This window comes from Callithrix jacchus, chromosome 7 (genome assembly GCF_049354715.1).
Source record: "Callithrix jacchus isolate 240 chromosome 7, calJac240_pri, whole genome shotgun sequence".
Classification (NCBI taxonomy): Eukaryota; Metazoa; Chordata; class Mammalia; order Primates; family Cebidae; genus Callithrix; species Callithrix jacchus.
The window spans coordinates 60,506,306-60,530,663 of record NC_133508.1 but is presented as its reverse complement, the minus strand read 5'-3'; the positions used below and the strand labels follow the sequence as shown (position 1 = coordinate 60,530,663).

At 44.4% G+C, this 24,358-nt stretch overlaps 1 protein-coding gene and 1 long non-coding RNA gene across 2 annotated transcripts; one reads left to right on the top strand and one right to left on the bottom strand.

Moving 5' to 3' along the window:
- Positions 1 to 1,180: 1,180 nt before the first annotated feature.
- PITHD1 (PITH domain containing 1) lies at positions 1,181 to 10,357 on the bottom strand. Its single transcript, XM_002750420.5, has 6 exons — positions 10,040 to 10,357; positions 9,301 to 9,344; positions 8,836 to 8,913; positions 3,679 to 3,783; positions 2,998 to 3,106; positions 1,181 to 2,129 (listed from the first exon to the last, which is right to left on the bottom strand). The coding sequence occupies exons 1-6, from the start codon at positions 10,235 to 10,237 to the stop codon at positions 2,028 to 2,030; spliced, it is 636 nt and encodes a 211-aa protein (XP_002750466.1). The 5' UTR covers positions 10,238 to 10,357; the 3' UTR covers positions 1,181 to 2,027.
- Positions 10,358 to 10,450: 93 nt separating this feature from the next.
- Positions 10,451 to 19,552, top strand: LOC128932601 (uncharacterized). Its single transcript, XR_008482626.2, has 3 exons — positions 10,451 to 10,508; positions 16,441 to 16,496; positions 19,362 to 19,552. It is a non-coding gene; the product is annotated as an uncharacterized LOC128932601 (long non-coding RNA).
- Positions 19,553 to 24,358: the final 4,806 nt, after the last annotated feature.

The window sequence follows — 24,358 nt, the reverse complement described above, 5'->3', positions numbered from 1 at the left end:
ACTGAATGTCAAAAGAAAAAGGGAGTAATGTCCCCACTTAGGGAAAAATGAACACTTCCTCCTGCAACCTCAATCACCTGAGACACCATGGCACTTTCAACAAATTCTTCAGAGCAAAGCTTCAAATTCAGAGGCTGGGTCCCAGGAGCTGTGATTAGTGCTTTAATTAGTGGAATTAGTGAAGGGCTAGTCTGCTCTAAGACTCATAACCTTATTTTGCCCCCTACTCCAAATTTAAACATAACCCTTCTTTTAACTCCAATAAACAATCCAACTGAAATAAAAAGGCTGTGTCTTGAGTGAATAGGACTCTTAGTGCTTTTCAAGAACGCAGTTGCATTCTAGTTGATTTGAGATTTGATTTTAGAAATTTTGAGGGCCAAGAAGGTTTGGTGGTAGCAGACTTTTCCCAGGACAGGATGGAGAAGCAGTGGCTATAACCCTCCTAACAACAGCATGGGCCAATCCCTCAGAGGAATTCTCCCAAGAGGATCAGATTCAACACTAATTCCATTTATCACCTGTTCCTGTTTTCTGCAAGGGAGAGAATTCTGACCATTTCAAATCCCCCTTTTAGATACTTATATTCTCTCCAATTGCCAAACTGACTTTCAAAATTTAAGTCCAATGTCTTTGGTCCACCTTCAGACCACATGAGCTGCTCAATTACTTTCCTCACTCTCATTTCTTCTGATGAGCTCCAGAATCAGTTCTCCCTTATTTTTGTAAATGTCATTCTACAAATTACTTCCTTCTGTGCAAAATGAAATATAGGTTTTTTGAGACAAGGTCTCACTCTATCACCTCAGGCTGGGGTGCAGTGGCACAATCATGGCTCACAATAGCCTCGACCTCCTTGGCTCCAGTGATCCTCCCACCTCAGCCTCCCAAGTGGCTGGGACTATAGGTGCATGCCACCATGCTCAGCTAATTTTTGTGAAATACGGGTTTTCAGCCCCACCTTCCTCTTTACATGTATGGGTATGAGTGTTTTTGGCCTACTGTACAAAATTGAGCTTGACCTTTCCTGGAGACACTGATCCAGTCTTGATTTAATTGTGGCGCTTCCTATAATCTACCTAGTCCAAAACAACAACAAAAAATTTCAAAGTTCAGTACAGTTCCCCACGAAATGCAAGTTGCATCAGTATTATCATGAACTCAAAAGAAAGTACAAACATTAAGTCTGGCAAGGATTTATTAGGAAGCTTATTAGTCACAGTGAATAAAAGCCATGAAAAGAGGAACTCGGATCTCCAAATTCTGGCACTGGACTTACAACACTAGTTAGAAGCTAATAAACATTAAGGATGTTCCAAGGGGAATCTTAACTACGTCTCAATCTTACTGACCAGATTACCCACACACACAGAAATGATTCCCATGCTCTCCCAGACTGCTTAGATAGGCAGTGGAAAAGACCTTCTCCCCAAGCTCAAGCTATCACGTATCAGCAGGAGACTCCCGCCCTTCTAGCTATAACAACAGGACACATGTGCATGACAGACAACTCCAAGCTGAGAAACTTGATAAAAATGCTGAACAATGAGAGGGGAAAGGAGCAAGCAGGAACAAGTGTTTCTAGTTGGAGACCCTCCTGATGGCTATTACTAACACAATCCTGAGGCGTCGGAAATCTTCCTATAGCCCACAAATAGTTTCCTCTAAAAAAAAAAAAAAAAAAAGTCACACAACATTCCTGCCACAAAGCAACATGACACTTTGAATCACATGGCCACATTGACTAGAAAAGCAAGCGTTATCCATGACTGCCAGATGCCACCCAGCCCAAGACCCCATTTCTGCAGTGCCCTAAGAAAACCATGACTGTTCCCTGGCACCTACACAACCATCCCAGTGGTGTTGTTATCTTCTGTAGGCCAGGTTTCTGCAGCAAGCCCCAAAGACAAAGCTTGGCAGAGGCTGTGGCAGCCAACTCTCTCTGGAGCCTCATCCCTTTGTCCTTCCCAACAGGTAGTCGTACATCTTCACTGACATGGCGCCTCTGTGGGAGCCTTGGCCAGCCCTTAGGAAATAAAGTGTGTCTGTGGGGTAACCTGATGGACCTTATGGTCTGCTGGGTTGGCAGATGCTTCATAATTGCAGATGGTCACCTCGTGTCGGCGAAGCTGCGAGAAAATTGAAGCTGGGTCAGCCGGCCATTGAAAGAACTGTCTTTTTCCACACCACACACATTGCTGGAAGTCCTTATTCAGGCTCCTTTCTAGAAGTCATCATTTAATATTTCCCAATTTTGACACTTAGAAGTTGTCATCTAGTATCACCCAATTTTGATACTTTTTAACTTCGGAAAGCTGTAAAGATCATTATCAATGATTTACCCTGTAACTGTGAAGATTCAGTCACCCTACTATAATGGGGGAACCATGAGAACAGGAACTTGTCTATTGTATTATCTTATTCCTGGTGCCTGAATAGTTAAGATTATCAGAAGTATTGAAAGAATTTGAAAGTGAAAAACTATAAATTAATATAAATAACAATTTCAGGCCAGGCACAGTGGCTCACACCTGTAATCCCAGCACTTTGGGAGGCTGAGACAGGCAGATCACCTGAGGTCAGGAGTTTGAGACCAGCTTGGTCAACATGACAAAACCCCTTCTCTACTAAAAATACAAAAAAATTAGCCAGGCGTGGCAGTGGGCGCCTATAATCCCAGCTACTCAGCGGGCTGAGGCAGGAGAATTGCTTGAACCCAGGAGGCAGAGGCTTGAACCCAGTGAGCCAAGATCTCGTCACTGCACTCCAGCCTGGGTGACAGAATGAGACTCTGTCTTCCCAAAAAATATGACAATTTCAACCTCCTTAAAAATACCTTTTAGTTTGTCAAATGAAAATACTGATAAAACCAAGAAAAATCATAAACAAACTGGGAGTAATTATAACACTTGCTCTTTTCCCTTTCCTGGTAGCTCCTATCACCACAGTGTGCAGATATACAGACATGAGGGGACAACCTTTCCAACCTCATCTTACCTCAGTCCACTCTCCTCTCAGGCCAATATAAAAGACCTTCGTGGTATCTGCTCCGAAATTTTTTGAAATATGAATCGAGAGATGATAGACATTTGAAAAACGAGAAATTCTAGAGGATGGCAGGAATAAGGAAAGAAGATGTAAGTTACAGTTCAATGAGTATCTCAACACCATGTAAAACAAAATTTAGCTCCAACTCATAAAACCCAAGCAAAGTCAGAGAACACTTGGAGTTCTAATTCAATGACCATTTACTAAGCATCTGCCAGATCCTGTCCAAGGCAGTAGGGATAAACACTGCTCCTGCCCTCAAGGAACAGGAACAAGAAATGCTGCATAACCCAGCAGGGATTCTAAAGCACATTTAGTGTTGAACTAAACTAACAGGAGATACAGCAGTCACATTAACTCTGCCTGTTGTAAGCTCACTATGCAAAGAAGAATTCTGAAAGCATCTTTACTAAAACCACCCTAGGAGTTCATTCAAACCTGCCAATTGCTTCCAAGTTAACAAGTCTGTGGCTTGCACTAAATTTCTGCCAAAAATTGACCAAGTCAAAGATCAAGTCTCTTCCACTGTTTGAACTCATTTCTGATGCTAAGAGAGCAGGAGACTGGCCAAAAATAAATGGCGAGCCATCTAAGAAGCCATAGAAAATGGAAGACAGGCCCCATACTTACTTTGTAGCGTACTCTAATTCTCCTGTAAGATCCCGGTTCAGACTAAAGGTCTGATCTGGCTCCCTTTCTGTATCATCAAAGGACATCTGTGGAATATTCTTGTACCTAAGAAAGGAAAGGGAAGAAAAGTCAAGAAATGTGCATTATCACGTTTCAGGTTTTCAAATCTTTCTATTGACTGCTTAAATGGCTTTGGTTCTATCAATAAGAGATTGAATTTAGGGGTCAAATTTTAGAAATGGCATTTTATTGGCACTTATATACAAATATCTCCAAATACATATTTTTTTTTTGGGTCAGCGAGGCTGGAATGCAATGGGTGGCTCACTGCAACCTCCACCTCCCAGGTTCAAGTGATTCTCATGCCTCAGCCTCCCGAGTAGCTGAAGACTACAGGCGCACACCACCACACCCAGCTAATTTTGGTACTTTTAGTAAAGATAGGGTTTCAACATGTTGGTGATGCTGGTCTCAAACTCCCGACCTCAGGTGATCCACCATGTTAGTCTCCCAAAGTGCTGGAATTACAGGCATTAGCCACCATGCCCAGACTACGAATACCTTTAATCTAACAAAAAAAGAGCTGAGATCTGCAACATAACTCTGTGAAATCTTTGAGTGGGTTAATATCACATGAGAAGCAATACACAAAGAGACGGCTCAAACTAGGTCACATGCAGCAAATGCATGGAGAAAATAAATAACTCAGCACATTCAGACCAAACTGAGGATGTTATTAAATAAAACAGCTTACTCATGGGAAAAATGCATACTTTGGCAGAAACATACTACACACAGTTAAGAGATAAAAGATCACGTAACCTAATGCTCAAGCATTTTTTTGTGTCCAAAAACTACACCATATACTCAGTCACCTTACAGTTCTTAAAAAAAAAATTCCAGAAAACAATTTGAGGGTTTCCATTTTGAAAGAACATGAAAGACTGCAACCTCACATCTAAACTGCTAGAGAGGTTGCAGTGAACTGAGATCGTGACACTGCACTCCAGCCTGGGTAACAAAGTGAGACTCCGCCTCAAAATAAATAAAAAGTAAAATGCTAGAGAAGAAAATGTTTTTGAAAGAATAATCTAGGCTGGGCACAGTGGCTCACGCCTGTAATCCTAGCACTTTGGGAGGCTGAGGTGGGCGGATCACAAGGTCAGGAGATCGAGACCATCCTGGCCACCAAAGTGAAAATCTCTATTAAAAAAAAAAAAAAGGTAATCTAAAAAGCAGATGTCTCTACAACCCACAAATTCTCAAAGACTAAGCCACATATCCCCACCAACTCCAGGATGTTTTATTAACACACCCACACAGAAGAGGCCTAGATATTAGCTGGAGCAAATGCATGTAATTTAAGAAAGCAAATGTTTACTTCAAAGTGTTTCTAAGAATGACGCACCACAGAATAATAACAACAGTGAACATTTATGAGCAGAATAATGAGAAGCAGTATAGAACTGTAGTTAAAATCTAGAGCTAGACTTTCTGGGTTTCAAGCCTGGCTCTGTCACTTACCAGCTGAGTAAATTTGGGCACCTGATTTAACCTCTGTTTCCTCATCTGTAAAATGGGAATAGTAATAGTACGTATTCCACACAATTGGTATGGAGATGAAACTGAATCAACTCTAAATGATGCATATATTTTAAAAACTTCAATATGGAAAAGTTCAAACTTATACAAAAGTAGAGAGAACATATGAATGAATCTCCACATACTTTTCACTTATCTTCAATGATTGACATTATGTAGATTTTTCCTATCAGAACCCAGGAGGCAGAGGTTGCGTGCGCGCGCGTGTGTGTGTGTGTGTGTATTCTAGTATGTACCTCTTGAGGTAGGGGGGGGTGTGTGTGTGTGTGTATTCCAGTATGTACCTCTAAAAAGGGCTTTTAGACTGGGCATGGTAGCTCACTTGAGGTCAGGAGATCAAAACCAGCCTGGCCAACATGGCGAAACCCCATCTCTATAAAAAATACAAAAATTAGCCACACTTGGTGGCAGGCGTCTGTAATTCCAGCTACTTGGGAGGCTGAGGCAGAAGTTGCAGTGAGCCAAGACCACACCACTGCACTCCAGCCTGGGTGACAGAGTGAGACCTCATCTCGAAAAAAAAAGGTCGGGAGCGGGGTGGATGTAATACCATTTTACGATTGACAGTGTCAAAAAAATAAAATTAACAGCAATTCTTTTTTAATTTTTTTTTGGCTGGGTGCAGTGGCTCACTCCTGTAATCCCAGCACATCGGGAGGCTGAGGTGGGCCAACCGCTTAGCCCAGGAGTTCAAGACCAGCTTGGGCAACATGGCAAAACCCCATCTTTGTAAAAAAAAAATACATAAATTAGCTGGGCATAGTGGCACACATCTGTATTCCCAGCTATTTGGGAAGCTGCTTCCCAAGTGGGAGGACTGCTTGAGCTGAGGAGACTGAGGCTGCAGTATGCTATGACTGCAACACTGTACTCCAGCCCAGGTGACAAGGTGAGGCCCCATCTCAAAATATATAAATAAAAATATATATATTTTTTAAGCTTTTCTCTGTTCCCCAAGCTAGAGGACAGCGTATGATTTTATGATCTTAATTCACTGTAACCTTTAATTCCTAGGCTCAAGTGATTCTTTGGCCTTGGCCTCCCCAAAGTGCTGGGATTAAGGCATGAGCCACTGTACTCAGCCCAATGGTAATTATTTTATTTATTTATTTTTGAGAGAGTCTTGCACTGTCGCCCGCACTGGAATGCAGTGGTGTGATCTTGGCTCACTGCAACCTCGACCTCCCAGGTTCAAGTGATTCTCCTGCCTCAGCCTCCTGAGTAGCTGGGATTACAGGTGCCTGCCACCACACCCAGCTAATTTTTGTATTTTCAGTAGAGATGGGGTTTTGCCATGTTGGCCAGGCTGGTCCTGAACTGACCTCAGGTGATCTGCTGGCCTCAGCCTCCCAAAGTGCTGAGATTATAGGCATGAGCTACCGCGCCCAGCTGAATGGTAATCTTTTAAATACGTTACACCTCATCTGTGTTCAAATTTCCCTGATTTAATACTCTCAATCTGACTTTTCTGGATGTGTCAATAGCATGTCATAGTTGAATTGTTTTTCTGTATTACTTGTATATAAAATAATGGTACATTTTGCAATTAATGACATCTTACATTTGACAAAGTATAATATATGTAGTGTGCTTAGAACTGAGGGCTATGCAATCCATTCAATCAGCCCCACTGTTGTATAAAATAAAAGAACTGAGGGCTATGTATTTGTGTCTGTTCAACCAAAATTGGGCACTTACTATGTTCCAGACCTAATCTAAACTCTTTACATGTTATAACTCATTTAAGCCTCTCCACAATCTGAGGTATACACTGTTACCATTTCCATGTTACATATGAGAAAACTGAAGCATAGAGAAGCTAAGCAAGGTCTCAAAGTCATGAAGCTAGCAAGTGTACAGCCATTATTTGAACCCAGTTTACACCAGAGCCCACCCTCTAAATCACAATGCAGCATGGATATCTAATATTCTTAGGTCAGTCCATCAGCTTTCAAGCTCCAAAAGCATCAGATCAAAGGTACTATTTCCTTAAAATGATTAAATACATGGATTTGCTTTCAAATTCATGTTTCTAATATTCAACTATAGTCTTTTTTTTTTTTGAGACAGTCTCACTCTGTCACCCAGGCTGGAGTGCAGAGGCACGATATTGGCTCACTGTAACCTCTGCCTCCTGGGTTCAAGTGATTCTCCTGCCTCAGCATCCCAAGTAGCTGGCATAATAGGTGCCTGCCATTATGCCCAGCTAATTTTATGTATCCCTGGCCTCCCAAAGTGCCAGGATTACAGGCATGAGCCACTTGTTCCCAGCCAGTATCACTATCTTAAATCTCTCTAAAGTCCACTTAAATTGATCAATTTTTCAGATGAAAAAAAATTTTTCTTTTTGAGACACAGCTCTGTTGCCCAGGCTGGAGTGCAGTGGCACAAACTCGGCTCACTGCAACCTGAACCTCCCCAGTTCAAGTGATTCTCATGCTTAAGCCTCTCCAGTAGCTAGGATTACAGGGGTGTACCACTGTGCCCAGCTAATTTTTGTATTTTTAGTAGAGACAGTTTTCACCATGTTGGCCAGGCTGATCTTGAACTCCTGGCCTCAAGTGATCCACCCGCCTCGGCCTCCCAAAGTGCTGGGATTTGAATTTTTATTATTATTTTTGAGATGGAGTCTCATTCTGTCACCCAGGCTGGAGTGCAGTGGTCAGATCTCAGTTCAATGCAACCTCTGGCTCCCAGGTTCAAGCAATTCTCCTGCCTTATCCTCCCTAGTAGCTGGATTACAGGTGCACACCACCACGCCCGGCTAATTTTTGTCTTTTTAGTACAGAGAGGGTTTCACCAGGTTGGCCAGGCTGGTCTCAACCTCCTAACCTCAGGTGATCCGCCTGCCTCAGCCTCCCACAGGTGTGAGGCACCATGCCCGCCCTATTTATCATCTTTTATTGGTTTTGTGGAATAAGCCACTGCACCTGGCCTGAAATTTTTAAATGTAAAGTTCTTCTTTTATGTTTCTCCAACACTCAAAAAGCAGTTTTCCCTTTCTTTTAGGAAGGCTGTCCTGGAATAAGGTAAGCTGCCAAAAAGAATACTAGCTCTGGTGGCAAAAGATTCAGTGTTGCAAGAGGTATACACAACTTTGCTAACTAAATACCACACAAATTCAGGTGGAGTAATTCTATGTCAATAAAAGACAGGCTAAGACCATTACTGTATGAAATAGCAAGGAAAAATGTTGAAGCTAACCCCAAGAATAGACTCCATAAAGATCATATAAGATCTCCAGCTAGTTATTAAAAAAACTGCAAAATCATCAACAAATGACATTTACACAATGCTCTCTGAATGAATCGTGTCATAGTAAGTGCTTTGAAATATGAGACAAGCTATTGGGGCTAAAAATGCTTAATCTAAAAAACCCATTAATTCAGGAAGAAATATGTGTATTCCAATGCAGAATGAGAACAGGATCAAGACATTTTAAAAGGGGAAATGTTAAACCCAGTAAGAAGAAAAATGATACTATTCTGGAATAAAATGTTACCGGAAAGAGAGAGAGTTAGGAGCTCCTTGAGGACCTAAGCCTTTGCCACTTACAGTCTCATCTCAGAGGGGTGTGAGTCATCGTCCTCTCCCATTATAATGATGCCTTTGAGCTTGACATTGCCCGTAAATCTGCCAGAATGCAAAAAAGAAGGTTGTCAACCTGGGTTTGAATACCTGTTTAGTTGTGTGACCCTGGGAAGGACCCTTCCCCTGTATGGGCTTCAGTTTACTCATCTGTCAAACTGTACTACATAATTTCTAAGATCCTGTCTACCTCTAGCATTCTACAATTCTAAGAAATCTACCTCGATTTCTCAGGTATTGGTCAACAAATACATCTGTTTCCAGTCTGCACCAAAAAAGCTATGATGCTTTTCTCCTCAAACCCACCTAAGTAAGTTATCCCGTTTCTAGAAGCAAATGTGTGCTCTTGACACAACCAGTGAAGGAATCCATCTGAGGAGGCAACTGGGCACAGCCTATTCAGCCTGAGGTAGGCACCAGGGAGATACTTACGGAATATTAAACAGAAGCTCTTCATCTGCATCACTTTCAACAAACTGGAGGGGATGGGGAGGGGGGAGGAGAAAGCAACAAATATTTGCTGAGAGCCTACAATTTCAGGCATCTCCCACCCTGTTCTACAACTGGGGTGCAATGGGAATAGTCACTCTCCCTTGGTTTTCCAAAACTTACTAACTTGAAGCTAATCAGTCTCATCCAGTGTCCTAACAGCCACAGGCCATCCAACTGGAAGGTTCTTAATAAAAACCCCAGGAATAAATGTCAAGGGTCGAAAAGCCTCCTGAAGTGTGAACTGAAAGGTAGGTGCTTAATGTGCATTTTTCTGGGGAGAAGGTCCATTGCTTTCAAATAGATAGCAATGGGGCCTGCGACCGACCCCACAATGTAAAGAACCTTTGCTCTGCACGGGAAACACTTTTCATCTCCCTAGCTCGTCTTCGCCAGGTGACATGAGGAGGCAGCCATTAGGACCAATGGCCCTCACCGTCATCCTCTCTAACCCACACAGTCCTGGAATAGAGCGTTAGACTGTGTAGCGACAAAACTGTTCCCTTTCCTTCTCGGTCTGTTTCCCTATATGCTCGCCTCCCAAAGAGCTGGCAGGAGACAGGCACGGAAAAGCGCTTGGCAACCAGGGTGTCGTTATTTTTAACACCAGTAATGAGTACACGGACTGCCCAAGGCCCCACGCGGACCCCGCCCCCCCCGCCACGGGCCCCAGGCGGCCCACCTTGGAGCGGTCGGTCCGCTCCTCCCACGGCTTGAAGACGCCGCGGCCGCTGCCCTCACGGCTCTCGTTAAGGCACTGCAGCCGCTCCAGGTCGATGCGCAGGTACAGGCCATAGGCCAGGCCACGCTGCTCAGGCGGCTCCTCCCGTTCGGCGGCGCAGCGACAGCCGCCCCCGCCGTGGCTGTGACCGTGCGACATGGCGACGCCGCCACCTGCGCGTCCTCTCAGCCTGGCTAGCTAGCCGCGCTACCTCTGCCCGGCTCCGCTCAGTTTAGCTCCGGCCGCCAAGCGCGCCGCGTCCGCCGCGTCGTAAAAGGCGCCCCTAAGCGGCGCATGCGCCCGAGAAGAAGGCGGGGGCGGGGACGGGGGCGGGCGGAACTGACGTTAGACGCGCGCCTCCCACGTACCAGAGTTCTTGTTGACTCCTTCAGCCCTGGCGCTGGAAGCTGCTGCTGTCCTAGCTTCCCAGGTGTGGAAACGGAAAGACAGAGAGGTTAAATGGGTGTTCTGATTCGAATTGTCCTCCCCCTCGAGGCTGGAGACTGTGCTCTCTTCCTTGACTGCCACGTTTCTTTGCGAGCTGATAGAGAAAAGCGTGCGGAATGACAAGGCCCTGGAGACAGGAGAACGGGAGCTTATCGCTGTCCCACATACGCACGCTTAGGTGTCAAGAGCTACCAGGCCTATTTGCATAACCACTTTCTTGATAGCTGAGTTAGAGCTTGAGAGCACGGGGCTTTATGCATGGCCAAACTTAAGAGACTAGTCCTTGGTCTGCTACTGGCCGTTGTTACAACTTCAGTCATTTCCCCTATTCTGAGACTCCGTTCCCTCGTCTGTAAGGTGGACAGAATAATATCTGTTTCATAGGATCACAGTGAGTATTAAACAATGCAATTAAAGAACTCAGCAGGCCGGACGCGGTGGCTCACGCCTGTAATTCCAGCACTTTGGGAGGCCGAGGCAGGTGGATCACGAGGTCAGGAGATCGAGACCGTCCTGGCGAACATGGTGAAATCCCGTCTCTACTAAAAATACAAAAATTAGCTGCGCGTGGTGGCGCACGCCTGTAGTCCCAGCTACTCGGGAGGCCCAGGCAGGAGAATCGCTTGCACACGGGAGGTGGAGGTTGCAGTGAGCCAAGATCGAGCCACTGCACACTCCAGCCTGGCGACAGACTGGGTCTCCGTCTCAAAAAAAAAAAAAAAAAAAAAAAACCTCAGCAAATGTCTGACACATGATAGGCATTCAGTAGCCAGATGGTTATTAAGTCAACTCCAAGCATAGCCGCTTACTAGCTGCGTGGCCTTGGGCAAGTGACTTGATGTCTCTGAGACTCAGTTCACCGCCTGTAAAGTGAAGGGATTGGACTAGATGATCTTTATGTTTCCTCCCCCATGTGATATTTCAGAGTCCTTTTTTCAAACAGCTGGTTGTGACCTATCAATAGGTTTTAAAATCTGTTTAGAGGATTGTGACCAACATTAAACACACACACACACAACACAATAGAATGTATCACATATTTCAAGTCTCAATTGATGAAACTTTTGTTTCAGTTTTGAGTTTGTATTCAGGCACAATATGATGTGTTTTTCATATTGTGGGTTGAGATCAAAATAATTAAAAGCCACTGTTTAGAAGTGAAATAATTTTGTTTTCAGGATAGACTGTTTTCCTACTCCCTGGTGGGGAAAAGGATACAGAAAGAGAGTTATGGGATACCTTGGCTACCCACTTCCCTTCACATCTGGCTCTGAAGTGCTCAGCGGGGCTTGTGAAATATAGACCAATATATCCATTTTTTTCAAGTTCCGCTCAAAAATATTTTTGAGCCAGGCGTGGTGCCTCATGCCTGTAATTTCAGTGCTTTTGGGAGGCCAAGGTGGGAAGATCACTTGAGCCCGGGAGTTTGAGACCAGCCTGGGCAACATAGGGAGACCTCATCTTTACAGAAATAATAACATTAGCCTGGTGTGATGGCTCATGCCCGTGGGCCCAGCTGGGTTGGGGGCTGAAGTGGGAGGATCTCCTGACTCTGGGAGGGTGAGACTGCAGTGAGGTGTAATTGTGCCACTACACTCCAGTCTGGGTGACAGAGCAAGACTCTGTCTCAAAAAAAAAAATATATATATATATATATTTTTTGATGTCCTCCTTTCGTTGCTTGTGCAATAAGCAAGCTTAGTTTTGATTCAAAATAGCTCAGTGTCATGAATTATTTCTGCTTTTAGGTCACAGTTATAGGTAAGGGATCTGGAATGTGGCAAACATGTAATAAATATTTACTTGACTGATAAACTCAGTAGCCTTTCTCTGGAAAGACTGTCCTATTTTGACTTTTTTCCTATTACCTTCATTAATGATTTATTTGAGCACTCTGTGCTAAGTACATTAAGTCGTTCATCTCAATTATTTGTCACATGGTGGCTCACACCTGTAACCCCAACACTTTGGGAGGCTGAGGCGGGTGGATCACTTGAAGTCAGGAGTTCGAGACCAGCCTGGCCAACATGGTGAAACTCCATCTGCACTAAAAATACAAAAATTAGCCAGGCATGGTGCCACATGCCTGTAATCCCAGCTACTTGGGAGGCTGAGGCAGGAGAATCACTTGAACCCAGGAGGTAGAGGTTGCAGTGAGTTGAGATGGCACTACTACACTCTAGCCTGGGCAACAGAGTGAGACTCTCTCTCAAAATAAATAAATAAAAATTTTTTTAAAAAAGAGTTAAGTACTATTACCTACTGTTCCAATTTGAAGTTGAGGAAAACTGAGGCTGAAAGAGGTAAATTAACTTGCCTGAGACCAAGTAAAGTTAGGAAGTAACCAGGCTTTGAACACATCATGTAGTGTTCCTGAAACACATCCATAGTTTCCTGGTTAGGGTGGGGAGGCTGAGGCAGGGAAGTCCACACAAAGTAAATATGTTGTATCAATTAGCTTATGCTCTGTAACAAATCACCCCTAAAACTTGATAGCTTTATTCAAACCACAACTGTTCAAACAGTGTTTGTTGTTCTTTCAAACAACAAACACTGATTCATTCTCATGATCCTGTGGATTAGCATAAGCACCTTTTAACCCTTGTTTCTGTAATCTTTCTATCATGACCCATCAGCCAAAACAAGTTTCACAGCCAAATCCAAATTCTGAAGTGGAGAGCTAGACTGTAGACTTCACCTCTTGATTGGAAGAACTACAAAATACTGTGGCTCCTCCCCTCCCAATAGGTCTGTTTTAGTTGTCTTTTGTTGTGTAACAAATTATTCCCAAACTTCTGGCTTAAAACAACAGTTAACATTTATCATCTCACAGTTTCTTTGAGTTCGGAATTTGAGAACATCCTAGCTGGGTGGTTCTGGCTTGGAGTCTCTCATGCACCTGAAATCATGTGAAGGCTTGGCCAGGGCTGGAGGAGCCCCGGCTGGCAAATTTGCACAGGCTGTTGGCAGGAGGCCCCAGTTCTTTGCCACGTGGACCTCACCATAGTACTGTTTGAGTGTCATCATGATACAGCAGTGGGCTCTCATCAGAGCAAGTGATCTAAGAGTAAGGTAGAAACCACCGATGTCTTTTATGACCTAGCCCCAGAAGTCCCATATTGGCCATTCTGTCATATTCAGTGTGTGTGGGAACTTCATAAGGGCGCAGATACCAGGAGGTAGAAATCATTAGAGGCCACTTTAGTGGCTGGCTACTGTGCTGCCATACATGTTAAGTGGCACTGAAAATGGCTTTATTCTACTGTATTTGATTAGTAGTTTGGCTGTGAATAGAATTCTTTCATAATTGTGAAGATATTCCTCTGTTTTTGTTTTCTAACATTGATAAATACAGTGCTTTTCTGACTCCGGATTCTTTGTATGGGTTTCCTCCCCACCCTGATTTCTGGAACTTTTTAAGATCTTCTCTTGGTATTTTACAACGTGATACTTTTTGTTGTCCGTTGGTGTGGCTCTTTTGTCATTCATTGTGTGGATACCTGAGGGACCCGAACAGAGTGTGAGCATGCAGGTTGGGACCTCAGCATGTATGGACACAAGGCCCTGCCAGACAAACAGATTTAGGGATATGAAGAGAAGGGGGCAGGGCTGGGGTCCTGCTCTCTGCCTCCCACCACCTTTTAATACAGAGCTCTCAGAGGCCCAAAAATGTGAATGTGGCCTTCCAGGTAATTGTGAAGGTTTGTTTATCGGCATAGCAAAATAGATTGTCTTATTTAATAGTTCATTAGTGTAATTTATAACTTTTTAAGTATGCCTTCAGCTGTACTCTTGCCCCAGTCCTGCAAATATTAGGTTTGGCCTGTTAGGCAAATTGCTTAACCTCTCTAGGTCTCAGATTTTTTTTAAAATGTATTTGTGTTTTTTTCTAGGCCTCAGATTTGTCTTATATAAAGTGGGGATAATAAGAGTTCCTGTGTTGTGGAGTGTTATGATAACAATGGGAAATAACACATGAAAAGTGTTTTGTGTAACAGCTGGTCCACAGGGAGAAGCTATTATTGCAGCCACCTTCCTCCTCCGCCCCCAACTCAGTTTTGCTTTCTGTGATTTCAGTTACATGCAGTCAACCACTGTTCAAAAATATTAAATGGAAAATTCTAGAAATGCACCATCTGTACGTTTTAAATTGCACACCATTCTGAGTAGCATGATGAAGTCTTGTGCTGTCCCGCTCTGTCCACCTGAATCGTCCCTTTGTCTAGCGTCTTCATGCCGTACACACTCCCTGTTGGTTAGTCACTTACTAAGTAAGTGCCCCGTTGGTTATCAGATTGACTGCCATGGTATTGCAGTGCTTGTTTTCAAGTCACCCTTATTTGACTTAATAATGGCCCCAAAGTGTAAGAGTAGTGATGCTAGCAATTTGGATATAGCAAAGAGAAGCCATAAAGTTCTTCCTTTAAATGAAAAAGGTAGACGTTCTCAACTTAATAAGGAAAGAAAAAAGGTACTGAGGTCGCTGAGATCTGTGGTAAGAATGAATCTTCTGTCTGTGAAATTATGAAGAAGAAAAAAGAAATACCTGCTAGTTTTGCTGCCACACATGAAACTGCAAAAGTTAGGCTGGGCGCAGCGTCTCACGCCTATAATCCCAGCACTTTGGGAGGCCGAGGCGGGTGGATCACGAGGTCAAGAGATAGAGACCATCCTGGTCAACAAGGTGAAACACCGTCTCTACTAAAAATACAAAAAAAAAAAAAAAAAAAAAATTAGCTGGGCATGGTGGCGCGCGCCTGTAAAGTGAGCCTGTAGTCCCAGCTACTCAAAAGGTTGAGGCAGGAGAATCGCTTGAACCCAGGAGGCGGAGGTTGCGGTGAGCTGAGATTGCACCATTGCACTCCAGCCTGGGTAACAAAGAGCGAACAAAACTCCGTCTCAAAAAAAAACAGAAACTGCAAAAGTTATGACCACAGTGCATGATAACTTTATTATATCATATTGCTATATTTGTTCTATTTTATTATTCGTTGTTAATCTCTCTTTTATTTATTTATTTTTTTTGAAACAGAGTCTTACTCTGTTGTCCAGGCTGGAGTGCAGTGGCATGATCTCAGCTCACTGCAACCTCCGCCTCCCAGGTTCAAGCGATCCTCCTGCCTCAGCCCCGCTACTTGCTGGGATAACAGGCACGCATCTCCATGCCTGGCTAATTTTTGTATTTTTAGTGGAGATGGGGTTTCACCATGTTGGCTAGGCTGGTCTCGAACTCCTGACCTCAGGTGATCCATCTACCTTGGCCTCCCAAAGTGCTGGGATTACAGGCGTGAGCCACTGTACCTAGCCCTAGTTGTTAATCTCTGATTGTGCCTAATTTATAAATTAAACACAACCATAGGAATGTATGTATAGGAAGGCTGGGTGTGGTGGCTCACACCTGTAATCCAAGCACTTTGGAGGCCAAGGTGGGTGGATCACCTGAGGTCGGGAGTTCAAGACCAGCCTGACCAACACGTTGAAACCCCATCTTTAAAAAAAAAAAAAAAAAAAAAAGGAATGTATGTATAGGAAAAAAAACATAGTACTGTGCATATATGGTTCAGTACTATTCATTCAGTCATCCCCTGGGAGTCTTGGAACATATCCCCCTCAGATAATGAGGGGAATGCAGATAATCCCCAGTTTATGACAGTTCAACTTATGACTTTGTGACTTTACTGTGGTGCAAAAGTGATAAGAATTCAGCATGCTCCTTGACAAGTGGAGGAGCATCTCTACTGTGCCCTCACACCTGCCTCACACTGTTGCCAGCAGCAAGACTGTCAGCTCAACGCCCCCATCTGGTTGGGTTTGGAAGGAGCCGGCCAGGATTGCCGGGGAGGCTTAGCTGTGATTTGGAAGTAATGCCTTGTGCCTCTGCTTACTGTCCCCACTCTTGCACTCCTATGTTACAGGAATCTCTGAGGACAAATGGGAATTCTCACTGATTTCTAGGACTACACTGGGACAGGTAAGAAAAGTGTCCAAGATTTTTCTTTTTCCCATTGCTTCATTTAGAAACTTTTTTTTTTTTTTTGGTAATAGGTAGAGCCTCACTCTGCCATCCAGGCTCGAGTGCAGTGGCACAATCTTGCCTCGCTGCAGCCTCTACCTCCTGGGCTCAACCAGTCCTCCCACTTCAGCCTCCTGAGTAGCCATGCCCAGCTAATTTTTGTATTTTTTGTAGATATGGGGTTTCATCACATTGCCCAGGCTGGTCACTCAAGTGATCTGCTGGACTCAGCCTCCCAAAGTGCTGGGACTACAGGCCTGAGCAACCACCGCTGGTTGTAAACATTTCCTTAGCTCAAGGATTGCTGAATTTGTATCCATTTTCTTCTACCTCAGTTGGGCTGAGTGAAATGATACTAAGTGTTAACTGTTTTCTGTTACTTTTGAATGCTTCTTTGTAGCAAACTGAGGGCATAGTAATAATGTAGCAGCTAACAACCATATGGGTCCTGAGGGCTTATGTTATTTTTTAATCTTCATAATTGTAGGTGTTTTATTATCTTCATTTTATAAATGAGAACACTGGGACACAGAGAGGCTGAGTTACTTGCTCAAGTTCATACAGGTGGTTAGTAGAAGAACTAGGATTTGAACCTGGCAGTCAGCCTCCAGAGTCCATGTTATTTTTATTTATTTATTTTTTGAGACAAGGTCTTGCTCTGTCACCCAGACCGGAGTGCATTGTTGTGATCTTGGCTCACTGCAGCCTTGACACCCCCTGGGCTCAAGTGATCCTCCTACCTCAGACTCTCAAGTAGCTGGGATTACAGGCACACACCACCATGCCTAATTTTTGTATATTTTGTAGAGTCAGAGTTTTGCCATATTGCCAAGGCTGGTCTCAAACTCCTGGGATCAAGGGATCCGCCCGTGTTAGCCTCCCAAAGTTCTGGGATTATAGGTGCAAGCTGTCAAGTCCATGTTATTAACCACACAGAACCTCCTCCAAATATTATTTGACATTTATGATATACAATATGCCAGGCTTAGACCCCAGAGCTTAGGTTCTTTACCACCATGCTGCACTTACCAGCTGTGTTACCTTGGGCAAATCGTTTTCCTCAAAGCTTAGGTTATAACAACTATTTACTAAATGCCCACTCTGTGATTGGCGCCTTGCTAATTCATCATCATCATCTCATCCTGGCTAACTGTCCTGAGTGCTTTCTGTATGCCAGGCACTGTACTAAGCACTGTACATTTTGTTGTTGTTGTTGTTGTTGTTGTTTTTTAAGACAGGATTTCACCATGTTGGTCAGCCTGGTCTTGAACTCCTGACCTCAGGTGATCCACCTGCCTTGGCCTCCAAAGTGCTTGGATTACAGGTGTGAGCCACCACACCCAGCCAGCACTGTACATGTTTTAACACTGCAAGGTTGATTTATTTTCCTTATTTTTTGAGGAAGAAACTGAGAAACAGATTAAGTGACTTGCTCAAGGCCACACGCCTAGAAAGTGTGGGGTTTGAAGCCGAGTCTGAGTCCACAGTCTGTGCCAATAGCTGCCCTGCTCCAAGCCTTGTGGATTATCTAGAGCCCAGGCTGTCATGATTACCTTTGGAGTCTTTTTTTTTTTTTTTTTTTCCTGTCAGCATACATTTTTTTCAGGATTTAAATTTTTTTCCCAGTAGGTTTTTGGGGAACAGGGGGTGTTTGATCACATGAATAAGTTCTTTAGTGGTGATTTCTGAGGTTTTGGTGCACCCAACCTTTGGAGTCTCTAATACTATTAGCAAATATTCCCAATTCTCTGCATCCAGGCACATGGATGGATTGTGCTTCCTCGCCCCCATGAATTTAGATACAGCCAATGAAATATGATGGAAATGACAGATGTCACTTCTAGACATAACTTAGTTGTATCAATATTGTAATTAATATTATATTTTTAGGCCGGGCGCGGTGGCTCACACCTGTAATCCCAGCACTTTGGGAGGCCAAGGCAGGTGGATCACGAGGTCAAGATATCAAGACCATCCTGGTCAACATGGTGAAACCCCTTCTTTACTAAAAATACAAAGAATTAGCTGGGCATGGTGGCGCGTGCCTGTAATCCCAGCTACTCAGGAGGCTGAGGCAGGAGAATTGCCTGAACCCAGGAGGCGGAGGTTGTGGTGAGCCAAGATCGCACCATTGCACTCCAGCCTGGGTAACGAGCGAAACTATGTCTCAAAAAAAATTATATTTTTATTATTATAATTAATGTTAATAATATATTGATATTCTCCACTTGTCTTGAAAATTTTACAAGCATAGGGATGGCATCTCCCTTAGCCTGGGTCCCTCAGTGAGGACGACATAAAGCAGATCTGTATCAGACCCATAATGGACAGGCGGTGAGACCTCTGTTGTTGCAAGCCACTGAGATTTGGTGGCTGTTGCTGCAACAGAACCATGTCCAAGGTTTCTCAACCTTGCCCCTGTTTACATGTTCGGCCAGATAATTCTTTGTTGGGGGAGGGGCATGGTCTTGTGCATTGTAGCATGGGTATCAGCATCCCTGGCCTCTGCCCACTAGATCCCCATAGCTCCCCCACAATTGTGACAACCAGAATGTCTCCAGACATTGCCAAGTGTCTTACTGGGGACAAAGTCACCTCTAGTTGAGAACAACTATCAAACCTATTCTTTTTTTTTTCTTTCTTTCTTTTTTTTGAGACAGGGTCTCACTTTGTCACCCAGGCTAGAGTGCAGTGGGCCATCCTCAGCTCACTACAACCTTTGCTTCCCAGGTTCAAGTGATTTTCCTACCTCAGCCGCCCAAGTAGCTGGGACTGCAGGCTCATGCCACCATGCCTGGCTAATTTTTGTATATTTTGGTACAGATGCAGTTTTACCATGTTGGCAGCCGATCTCAAACTCCTGACCTTAAGTGACCCACCTGCCTTGGTCTCCAAAGTTCTGGGATTACAGGCATGAGCCACTGTACCCATCAGCCTTTTTCTTTAAATCCAGAAGAGGTGGCAACACTGGGCTCTGTCTTCTACCTAGAAGCAATAAAGTGAAGCTGCGTGAATCACTTTCTTTTCTTTCTGTTCCCATCAGTGCCTGCTGTCACATACCAAACCCCTGGTATTTGAGTTTGTGACCCTAAGAAGAAATTAGATTTCCTTTTTAGTGGTTGTTGGGAGCTATAGTCTAAGGGACCTGAAAAAATAAGAATGGGGCCCCAAAACAGAAAAGCCAAACTAACTCTGTCTGGGGAAGCAGGGACTAAGATTTCAGTTATCAGATGGCTGGGTGTGGTGGCTCACTCCTGTAATCCCAACACTTCAGGAGGCCAAAGCGGGCTGATCATGAGGTCAGGAGTTGGAGACCAGTCTGATCAACATGGTGAAACCCTGTCTCTACTAAAAATACAAAAATTAGCTGGGTGTGGTAACATGCGCCTGTAATCCCAGCTACTCAGAAGGCTGAGGTAAGAGAATCGCTTGAACCTGGGAGGTGGAGGTTGTGGTGAGCTGAGATTGTGCCACACTGCACTCCAGCCTGGGTGACAGAGCAAGACTGTTTCAAGAAGAAAAGAAATTTAAAAATTGAGTTATCAGGAAGGACTCGCTAACCTCAAAATAGTTCTTAGCTTGTGACCCTAAAGCCTGTATTCCCATCAGTAAAAAGAAAATGTTTTCCTTTCATTCCACATTTAGAGGGAAAGAAGGAAGAACACTAAAATGTGGCTCCCCTTCTGTCATTGAATCTTGGTAAGAATTCCTGTGGAGTGTCATAATTCCCATTTACCAATGAAGAAACTAAGGCTCAAAGAGGTGTGGAAATAGTAGAGGCAGGATTCGAACCTGGGTCTCATTCCAAAGGTCACACATGCTTTTTCCACTACACTAAGCATTCTCAAACCAGGCTGCTCATCGAATTTATTGGGGGAGGCCTACAAAAGAGTACCTGTTTCCAGATCCTACCTTTGACCTGTTCAACCGTATTTCTTTAGTAGGGCCCAAAACCCTATACTTTAAGAATTATTCGTGCAGTTATTTGATAACTGCCTCCCTACTAGATGAAAGCTTCGTGAGGGCAAGGACTCGCGCGCTCTCTCTCTCTCTCTCCTCTCTCTGTCTCTCTGTCTCTCTCTCTTTCCTTTTTTTTTGAGACAGAGTCTTGCTCTTTCAGTGGTACAGTCTTGGCTCACTGCAGCCTCAACCTCCCCGAGCTCCAGCAGTCTTCCCACTTCAGCCTCCTGAGTGGTTAGAACTACAGGTGCATGCCACCATGCCCAACTAACATTTTATTTATTTTATTTTATTTTTAGATGAAATTTCACTCTTGTTGCCCAGGCTGGAGTGCAGTGACGCGATCTCAGCTCACCACAACGTTTGCCTCTCAGGTTCAAGCTATTCTCCTGCCTCAGCCTCCTAAGTAGCTGGGCTTACAGGCATGCACCACTACACTTTGCTAATTTTGTATTTTAAGTAAAGACGGGGTTTCTTCATGTTGGTCAGGTTGGTTTCAAACTCCTTACCATAGGTGATCCGCCTGCCTCGGCCTCCCAAAGTGTTGGAATTACAGGCGTGAACCACTGCACCTGGCCTAATATTTTATTTTTTGGAGACAAGGTCTCACTATGTTGCTATGGCTAGTCTCGACCTCCTGGACTCAAGCGATCTCCCACCTCAGCCTCCCAAAATTCTGGGATTATAGCTGTGAGCCACTGTGCCCAGCCTACCATGTCTGTCTTAGTCAGTGACACAGAGTGGGAGGCCATGCGAGTATTTGCTTACTACTAAATCTACAAGCTTCCCAGCCCTGACCCAGGGTCCTGACGTGAAGAGCTATTCCACTGTGGCAAATTCTCTGGAGCAGTTCTCAAACTTCAGTGTATGCATTTTTTTGTTCTGGTTTTTTTTGAGACGGAGTCGCACTCTGTCGCCAGACTGGAGTACAGTGGCGCAATCTCAGCTCACTGCAACCTCCACCTCCCAGATTCTAGCAATTCTCCTGCCTCACTACATGCACACACCACCACACCCAGCTAATTTTTATATTTTTAGTAGTGATGGGGTTTCATCATGTTGGCCAGGATGGTCTTATTCACTTGACCTCGCGATCTGCCTGCCTCAGCCTCCCAAAGTGCTGGGATTACTGGTGTGAGCCACTGCGCACAGCCAGTGTACATTTTAAGAATTGCTTAGTGTCAGCCAGGTGCGGTGGCTCACACCTGTAGTCCCAGCACTTTGAGAGGCCAAGGCAAATGGATCATTTGAGGTCAGGAGTTCAAGACCAGCCTGGCCAACATGGTGAAACCTCGTCTCTACTAAAAATACAAAAATTAATCGGGTGGTAGTGATACATGCCTATAATCCCAGCTACTTGGGAGGCTGAGGCAGGAGAATCGCTTGAGCCAGGGAAGCAGAGGTTGTGATGAGCCAAGATCATGCCACTGCATTCCAGTCTGGGTGACAGAGCAAGACTCCATTTCAAAAAAAAAAGAATTGCTTAGTGTCAGGCCAGGCACAGTGGCTTATGCCTGTAATCCAGCACATTGGGAGGCCAACGGAGATGGATCACCTGAGGTCAGGAGTTCAAGACCAGCCTGGCCAACATGGGGAAACCCTGCCTCTACTAAAATACAAAATTTGGTGGTGCACACCTGCCTGTAGTCCCAGCTACAGGTGAGCCATGAGAGGCAGGAGGCTGAGGCAGGAGAATCATATGAACCCGGGAGTGGGAGGTTGCATGAGCTGCGATCAATCGAACCACTGAACTCGAGCCTGGGTGACAGTATGAGACTCCACCTTAAAAAAAAAAAAAGAATTGTTCAGTGTCTCAGTCAGTTCAGGCTGCCGTAACAACTTACCATAGACTGGGTGGCTTAGGCAACAAACATTTAAGTCTCACAGTTCCAGAGGCTGGAAGTCCAAGATCAAGGTGAGGGCAGATCCTGTGTCTGGTGAGGGCCCTCTTCCTTGTTTGCAGACTGCTGTCTTCTCATTTCCTCACATGGTGGAGACCAGGAAGCAAGAGCAAACTCTCACTTATCTTATGAAAGAGAATCCTATTCATGAAGCCTCCACCCACATGACCCAATTACCTCCAGAGGCCCACTTCCTAATACCATCACATTGGGGCTTAGGATTTCAGCATAAGAATTTTGAGGGGATACAAACATTTAGTCCATAACACTTGAGCTGCTGCTTCTTAAATGCATATTCTGAGGCCCCAACCCAAGACTCTGTGCTTGAGAAATGGTGATATAAAATTTTGGTGGCTGGAACTTTCCTTAGTCTTCGAAGAGCTGAGATGATAGACATCATAGAGAAGTTCAGGGGGCTGGGCGAGGTGGCTCATGCTGTAATCCTGCACTTTGGGAGGCAAAGGCAGACTGATTGAGCTCAGGAGTTTGAGACCAGCCTGGGCAACATGGCAAAACTCCATCTCTACCAAAAAACTACAAAAAATTAGCTGGGTGTGGTGGTGCACATCTGTAGTCACAGCTGCTTGGGAGGCTGAGATGGGAGGAATGCTTGAACCTGGGAGGTTGAGGCTGCAGTGAGCCAAGATCATGCCACTGCACACCAGCCTAGGCAACACAGCAAGACTCCATCTCAAAAATAAAAATAAAAATAAAATTAAAAATAAATAAAAATTTAAAAACCAGAAATTTCTGTGGCCTTGGTTCAGGCATCTTTTGTTTTGGAGGTTGGCTTTGCTTCAGAGGCCTAACTGGGTATGTGTGTCAGTATGTGAGATGGTAAATGTGACTAAGAACATGTGTTTTGGAGTCAGGCCAATACACAGCACCACTGCTCACTGATTCCGTGACCTTAGGCAAGTTCTTCATCTGTCTGTGCTTCAGTTTTCTCATTTTCATTAAAACAGTTTTTAAAAATTTATTTCTGCAGACACTATGGTACCTTAAGTTCTCATTTTGTATTTTATTTATTTAAAAATGGGGCCATGACTGTTTTCCTCACAGGATCATTGTGATAACAGAGGCAGCATACACAGGAAGGAATGGTGGCACCTAGTAGGTGCATAATCAGTAGTCAGCTACTCCTCCCCGACTGTAGTGCCAGAGTCTATTAGGTCTAATACAGGTCCTGGCTCAGCAAATGTTTAATTAATTGATAAAGGACAGATTTGTAGGCTTGATGGAAGGTCCAGTCCACTTGCTGTATGCAGGGTTGATGCCAAACCCATGGCTCCATTAGCAAGTGCTGAAGCTCTTGCAGCTCAGCCAGAGCCACCACAGCAGGTTCTCATTAAGTCCTTGCTGGCACAACCTTTTTGCATTCATTTTCCTTCTGTCCTCATTAGAACGCCCGTGTAAGCTGAGACTACTGGGCCCTCACAGCCCCTGGAAACTGAAAGGTGGCACAAACCTTGCAGTCAGAGAATCAGGGTGTTACATCCCTCCTTTTGCCACTTTATTAGCTACGGAGTTTGGCCATGTTAATTTCACTCCTTCCTCTGCTTTTTTTTCTTTTTTTGGAGACAGGGTCTCAGTCTGTCGCCCAGGTTGAAGTACAGTGGTGCAATCATGGCTCATTGCAGCCTCAACTTCCTGGACTCAAGCCATCCTCCCACCTCAGCCTCCCAAGTGGCTGGGACTAAAGATACATGCCACCACACCCAGCTTGTTTTTTTGTATCTTTTGTAGAGATAGGGTTTTGCCATGTTGCCAAAGCTGGTCTCAAACTCTTGAACTCCACCTAACCTGGCCTCCCAAAGTGCTGGGATGACAGGCATGAGCCACAGTGCCCCGACCCCCTACTGTGGGGTTTTTTTGTTTTTTTTTTGGACAGGGTGTTGCTCTGTCACCTAGACTGGAGTGCAGTGGCATAATCACAGCTCACTGTAGCCTTGACCTCCC

Bases quoted from the DNA above. Each gene is read 5' to 3' on its own strand.
- PITHD1 (XM_002750420.5), bottom strand. From the start codon at position 10,237: ATGTCGCACGGTCACAGCCACGGCGGGGGCGGCTGTCGCTGCGCCGCC. The intron at 3,784-8,835 runs GTAAGTGGCAAA...TTCCTTTCTTAG, and splicing joins CACCCCTCTGAGATGAGACT to GTACAAGAATATTCCACAGA. The intron at 2,130-2,997 runs GTAAGATGAGGT...ATTTTCTCGCAG, and splicing joins TGAGAGGAGAGTGGACTGAG to CTTCGCCGACACGAGGTGAC.